The sequence below is a fragment of the Telopea speciosissima genome, chromosome 3, assembly GCF_018873765.1.
Source record: "Telopea speciosissima isolate NSW1024214 ecotype Mountain lineage chromosome 3, Tspe_v1, whole genome shotgun sequence".
Classification (NCBI taxonomy): domain Eukaryota; kingdom Viridiplantae; phylum Streptophyta; class Magnoliopsida; order Proteales; family Proteaceae; genus Telopea; species Telopea speciosissima.
The window spans coordinates 23,488,534-23,496,065 of record NC_057918.1 but is presented as its reverse complement, the minus strand read 5'-3'; the positions used below and the strand labels follow the sequence as shown (position 1 = coordinate 23,496,065).

General features: G+C 39.5%; 1 protein-coding gene across 1 annotated transcript; it reads left to right on the top strand.

Moving 5' to 3' along the window:
• Window positions 1-6,285: 6,285 nt before the first annotated feature.
• On the top strand, window positions 6,286-6,732 carry LOC122654992 (zinc-finger homeodomain protein 1-like). The gene has a single exon (XM_043849246.1). It carries the CDS (start codon window positions 6,286-6,288, stop codon window positions 6,730-6,732), a length of 447 nt encoding a protein of 148 aa, XP_043705181.1.
• Window positions 6,733-7,532: the final 800 nt, after the last annotated feature.

The following is a 7,532-nucleotide window of genomic DNA, read 5'->3' as shown; positions in this document are numbered from 1 at the left end:
TTCTAATGATTGAATAACCTCTAGAGGCGTCCAAGTCCGTTTCCCAAATTATCAAAAAGCCATTTCGAGCTAGCCATAATTGCCAACAAATAAAGGTACAAAGAAAAATACTTTCCCTATTAGCATCCTTACCCTTCGAAGAAAAAATATTACATCCATCAATCCATTCATGAAGATTGACCTCAAAGTCCTTTGGAGCTTTGTGAGATAGTCTACAACCTAGCCATACTGAATACTGATCTTGCAAATGGGCAAGTCAGTAAAATATGTGAAGTTGATTCTTGAACATTACCACATTGCGCACGGTGGGGATCAACTGGGATATCCCTTCTATTTATATTTACAGTTGTAGCGAGACACCCTGCGCAAGCCCTCCAAAGAAATGATTTGATTTTTGGGAGGGAAATACAGCTCCATATTTGCTTCCAAACACGATCCGAAACCTACTACCATGGTTTGAGGATGGACGATTGATGCTTGAAGAGATTCCTTCTCAGCTTTCAAGTTTGACAGTAAATGAATAAATCCCATTTTGAGATTCACCCCAAACCTAATGATCTTCTCGCAGGAACAATGGTAAATTGATTTTAACAATCTCTTCAACTTTAGAAGGACGAAATAAAGTGGATAGGAAAGCACGATTCCAAGTCCAATTGTCATGATCGATAAGCTGAGAAACGTTTTGGAATATACAATTTGTGGTTGAGGAGATTGGATACGGTAACCTGGAAGAGTAGGGACCCATGAGTGATGCCAAATATCAATGTTATCTCCATGCTCAATACGCCAAATTAAATCCGCTTTTAAGATTTCACGCCCATCCAAAATGCTACGCCAAGCCCAACTCGAATTACTTCCAATGGTAGTAGAGAGGAAATTAATCAACATTTGGAAATAAAGGGATTTCAAAAATTCGGCCCATAGAGTATCTGGTTCAGTCCATAAATGTCACACTACCTTAGACAAGAGGGTTCTATTATGTAGAGTCGGGTCTCTAAAACCCAAACCACCTTTCTCCTATGAATGGCACATACGCTTCCAAGAGATACAATAGAGCTTAGATTTTCCATTAGACTCCCTCCCAATAAAATTTTGAGGCCGCTCTATGAAGTTGTTGATGATGGGAAGCAGGGAGTTTGAAATGGAAGCAGGCATAATTAGTCATTGAAAAAGCAACAGACTTGAGCATCACCTCCTTTCCCGCATGAGATAGAAGATTAGACATTCCATGTTAAATCAGTGCCCAAAACCCGGTTTGAAACCCGATCTGACCACCGGTCTGGTTTGAACCATTTGTATAGAACCGGGAGCGGAGTAAACTCGTGAACTGTGGGTCATAATACTCAAGCCAAGCCATCGCACAAGATTGTCAACCACGAAATGGGAGAAGTTATCGAGGAAAGATTCACCGTCAGAGACAAGGGGGAAAATCGTCCACGAAAGCATATTCTTAGAATTCCCTTATGATGGGGATTTACGGGGCCTGCACCTGAATCGCCCTTATCCACTTAGCGATGATTGGGAGTAAGTCACTATCCGCATACCATTAATAAGCATAAGAACTAGAATGGGCTTAGGCTTAGGACCTTAGCCTCTTTCTATTTGTAACTAGAACTTAGGCTATGGGCCATGGGTCCAAGTGGATCTAATGGCCCAATGACTTAAACTAGACCTTAGGCTTTCACCTAACCAAATAAGCCCCTAAGCAAATGGTCCTAAGGACTTAAGACTATCCAAACATGACCTAAGACTAAAGTGAGGTAAATAGGGGTCAAACCACTATTCACCTCACAATAGAAAACCTAAATCGTGGAGAAGAAAGGAGAGAAGGAAAGAAAGAAGAAGAAGAAAAAGAAGAAGAAAAAGAAGAAGAAGAAGAAGAAGAAGAAGAAAGGAGAGAGGTGGAATCTAAGCTTGCTCTCCTACATTGGTGAGCATTCTCTCTCTCTCTCTCTCTCTCACTTCCTAATTTATAGACCTAGGGTTTGAAATTATGAGCCATGAATGCTTCACCTATCTTATTAGAAGAGCCACTAATGGCAAATCCTTGATGCTTAACTATGAAGCACCTAACCCTACCTTAAACCCATTCACCTTTCTCCATTTATGAACCCTAAGTTGAGGATTTATCTCCATTTATAGGTTTCACCAACCCTCATGGAAGACTGTAGATGTGTGGTTTGAGGGGTGTTAAATAACATTGATTAAAGACACTTCCAAACCCCAATACCCAAACCCATGAGTTCCCTTCCCATGTGTATTTTAATGGAGGAAAACCCAATCAATCGATCATTGGCTTTACAAACCCATATTGGGGGTGTGCTATGGCACCTTGATTGAGTTGTTTTCATGGCCAAAGAGACCTCTAAAAACCCCTAAGAATACCCCATTTTACCCCAAGGTAAAACCATTCTCAGAATGGCATGAACAACAAGACTGACGCATGGACAGACACATGTAAGTGCCTGTCCCTGAGAAACTAGACTTGTTGTATGTGTCGGTCCCCTATTTTAGCCTTATTTGATAACTTATGGGGCCCAACTCTTCTAGCCCTAAGGCACTAATCTCTCCCCACGTTGTACACTCTCTTTAGGTTGACTGACCCAGCTCGGGGGTGTATTAGTACGTGGGACAGTGAACTTGGCATCGAACACCGATTTGAAGAACTTCGTACTGACGATTGACTGAGAATCAAGGTGAGTGAGTTAAGCAAATGTCTTAATTTATGGAATGTTTGTGTGTCGTGTCTTGCGAATGCCATTCATGCATGTGTGCTATAATATATAATTATTGGTAAGATATAGGACGATAAGATATAGGACAATATAAATGTTTAGATGTTGATAGGACTTAACATTCTTGTCTTGCGATATTATTTATTTTATTGCACTATGGTGCGAATGGTATTGGATTTAGCTATGGGACTCGGGTGCCGGTTGGTGCTGGACCTGGGGATTCCATAATATGGACTCACTCATGACATGTAGATCTAGGGCTTCGGAAGCAGGATCCAAGTGCCGGTGGGTGCTGGGCTTGAGATTGCGGTACTTGAAATTGCATTAGAGTTGTCCATTACATTAGGTGGAAACGGGATGGTGACCAATCGACTGCCTTCGATATTCACATCTCGTACTTGTATACGTACGTATGGGCTAGAGGGACGAGAGGATAGCCGATCGACCGTATTTCGGTATCTATAGACTCGGCCTCTGGCCTATGCACATGCGTACCTTACTCATACAATAGGTGAATGATGGCTAGGATAAATGTTTACCCAGTACTATGACCCTTACCGACAGGGGGTTAGGTGTCGGTCAAATTCGTGGGTTCCGATCGTTATTCGGGTATACCCACCCGGGAAGTTCGGGCACCGACCGTATTTTAGGCCGAACGCCAGGACGGGATTTGACTTGGGGGTTTGCGTATATCTCTTGGTGGAGACCGATACGGTAGGCTTTCACCGCGACTCGAGTTTGTCATCGACGATATACCATCCGTTTATGATACCGATGTCGGGGATGCTACCTAAGGTGTTGCTATAGTACTATACCTGACTGTGTTGTGTGTTAGGTGGATAACAATAAAACTATACATCATCATTCATTCATGTAGCATGATTGTAAATTATATGTGATGTACGGTCTACCTTGGTGGTATGGGACACCTTGGTATCTGTCCATCATGTATGGTTTGCAGTCAACCCCATTCATTATTATTATTGTGTATGCTTGTGTGGCTTAGCCACTCATTGGGCTCAGTTGGAGCTCACTCCTCGAGGAAACATATTTTTAGTTGATGCAGGTACATTCGAGTAGGACGGCATGGAGTTCAAGACTCCTGAAGAAGGTCATGAAGAGTGGTGGACTCCGGAGTATGAGGATCATGTACCGGAGTGCTACTGTGAGATGTGTTCCACGAGGGAACAGTGATTCTTGGCTGGTGGCCATCTTTTGTTACACTTTGATAAACTATCTTCTGATTCAAAGGTGTATTCTTTTTATTCCTTTCTTGATAAGTGTATTTATTATACAATGATAATACATAGATCCTGATTAGAACGAATTGTACTTGAAGGGGTAAACTTGAGTAGACAATATTTTATATGCTATCACCTAGCTTCTGCTAACTCTGATGTTATTAATATTAATCCTTTCGTTTTACCTATTATCTATCATTGTGAATGAGTTAGTCTTGGGTACTGCATCAGTGATTCTGGTGGTTGGAGAGCGTAGTTGTATGCTCCGATTGCATTTCTAGTGGTTCAGGGATGGGGGTGTGACATTCCATCCTTCCAATTTCTTGGTAACTCTCTCAGAAATGTCACTGAAAAAATCGACTTTTGATACTCCAAATTGAATAGGTAAACCCAAATATTTTTTTGGACCCAACACCATATAGATTCTTAAAATACAAAGAAAACCACCTTTTCAGCTTGGAGGGAGTATTTGGGCTAAAAATCATAGATGACTTTTTAAGGTTGATGAACTGGCCTGATGCTCGATAATAAACATCAAGAGTATCCTTGAGAGCAAAATTTTTTTATAAATGAACCTCAGAAATTAGTAATAATTCATCGACAAATAATAAATGGGTTACTAGTTGGGCGCGATTTCGACCACAAACACCGTGGATAGATCCTTCTGACTCTGCTTGTGCCAATACATTGCTAAGAGCCTAAGAGCAAATAATGAATAGGGCAAGCAAAAGATTTAAGTTGAGACTACAATTTAACAAGCTGAAACCATTCTTTAGATATTTAATACTCAGATATACATCACTTTTCCACATGGTGAAACTAGGAAAATCTGCTTACTACCTTTAATGCTAATGTTATAGGCCTTTAGTTTATGTGCTCTATGAGTAGGAAATAGGAAATATTTTTTTTGGTCAGAAGTAAGAAATATGATTTTATAGGGGTTAGCTCTTTCTATAAAGCATTGTAGTGTCTATGGGCGCGAAAATCATCAACATAATTAGTAAAAACGTATTTAAAATGGTTTTCCTATTTTTTACCGTTTTAAACGCGTTTTGCCTTTTATTTCTCAAAGATACAAGGAAAAAGGGGAAAACGACAAACATTCCTGTTTTAAACGCATTTAAAACATGTTTCCTTTTTATTTTTTAATGCCTTCTTTAAGACCTTGGACTTGTTGAATAATTTCTCTCTCTCTCTCTCTCTCCCTCTCTCTCTCTCTCCTTGATCAATTATCTGATTCTTTCCCTGATGTAAAGGTGACTTGAAGGGCTACACTTCTCATGATATCACCTTTAACTCATTTTCAATGCATCGATCTCAAAATTGAGCTAAAAACTGATACATATGCTAAAAGGGTTTCTAAATCGATGATTCTCATCCAACTAAACATGCATCACTCTAAGAGTGTGTTGTTTGTGTTGACAACAATGACCACCATCATAGTCACACCACTTTATTCAATAGGACTTTGGACATGTGTTTTTTGTTATGATGTATGAAATTGGATTGTATTTTCGATGATATTGGATGATATGTCTTAAAAGTAGGTGTTCAGGTAATAATTCCTCAATTTATATGAGCATTTATACTACCGTTTGACCTAACTTTTTTTTTAAAAAAAAAATCTACACGTTTAAAACTCATACTATCCGTTTTCGTTTTTTCACCATTCTTTGTTTTTTTTTTTTTTACCATTTCTTGAACCGTACCATTTGGAGTCTTACACCATTGAAAACCCAAACCATTTGTTTCTGTTTTTTTCTAACTATGGTCACCAACATTTTGCTTAACAGTCAACAAAACCCTAGGATAACATACGTTGATGGTAATAAATCTCACAACTTTTCTACCAAAAATAAATAAATCTCAAAACTTTGGTACATAACTTCACATAATTTTTTCAGTTACTACTAATTAGGAAAATAACCTTAGATTTCCTCTCTATAGCTTTTCCCCAAAATGGCATTATTACTCGGATCCAGATCTTCTATGGCGCACTGCCCGTAGCTGCCTATGCGGCACAAATTGGGCCGCGTGCACAATTACCTCCTTACCCCCATTTGGGCAAAGCATTTGGATAGGGATAAGACAGTCACTGCGCGTGCGGCTTACTGTGCGCCTCACAGACCGCTACGGGCAGCGCGCCATAGAGGATCTAAATTGTTATTACCCACCCTTTTTGAAATTGTCTATAAAAGATCGTTTCTATTGGTACTTTCTTTCACCTCATCTCTTGGTTTAGTAATATAATAGTGAGGGTTGGAGCGAAGTGTGTGAGGATTAAGGAATGAAGGAGAGTACTAGTGAAGATGCAGGCAACAATCAAGTACAATGAGTGCATGCGGAACCATGCAGCATCAATCAGTGGCCATGTCTATGATGGTTGTGTTGAGTTCATGCCGGCAGGAGAAGAAGGTAGCCAAGAAACACTACGATGTGCAGCATGTGGTTGTCACCGCAATTTCCATCGTAAGGATCCACCTATCCCTTCCTTCTTACAATCTCTTCCTACTACACCTATGTTTCTGATCTACAACAACAACACACACCATTTGGAGAAGAAGAAGGAGCAGATCACAAGGTCTAGCTTTCTCGAAATCCCTGAGTCCATGCATCATCATTGTCTACCAACACCATTAATGGTTAAATTCCATCAACGATATATCCAGAGACAATTAGAGGCACAAAAGAAAGGTAAGGTGATAATGGATGATGGTGCAGTACTTAAGAGGCAAAAGGTTCAAGGACAGTTCTAGAACCAGTTCAGAAGAAAGATAAGAAGCTAGAGTTTGCAAAGAGGTGGGTGAAAGAAATCACCCCATAAGAAGAAGAAGAAGAAAAATGCCCTACGCCACCATCACTACAAGCCTAGTCACAACCATCAAATATTATATCTTCTTCATCTTATAGTGTTTATGGAAGGACATCAAATATTTCTTCTCTTTGTAATCTTTGAAATATTGATAACCAACTAGCTTTTTCAGATATCATTCTATTTACACTCTATTTTTGGTTTATTTCGGTCAATAGAGAAATAGACTGAAATCTATTTCAGTCAAGATTGACCTGTTATTCAATGACAAAAAATGGTCAGAGACTAAAGGATTAGCAGTGACTAATAAACGGTCAGCAGGATGGGTAGTCACAACCAACACATATTATCTCTTCATCATCTTATAGTGTTCATGGAAGGAAATCAAATATTTATTCTCTTTGTAATCTTTGGAATATTGATAACCAACTAGGTTTTTCAGATATCATTCACTTGTGATCATACTTACATTCTTGTAAATTCACTTATATTCCTGCTAGGGATTCTAATGCTATATCTGACTCTATAGCTATGAGAGCAATGTCTATGCCGTGTACAATAGTTTGGTTGCTTTCCACTCTGTGGTTGATGGAGTCATTTATTTCACCATCCACGTGCCTCACGCATGCAACCCGTCCATCAATAAAATTTTCCTTACCCAAAAAAAAAAAAAAAAAAACCGCCCCCTCTCTCTCTCTCCTCAAAATGGCAGGACACTGACATAACGTTATTTTGGCACTCTAT

Bases quoted from the DNA above. Each gene is read 5' to 3' on its own strand.
- LOC122654992 (XM_043849246.1), top strand. From the start codon at position 6,286: ATGCAGGCAACAATCAAGTACAATGAGTGCATGCGGAACCATGCAGCA.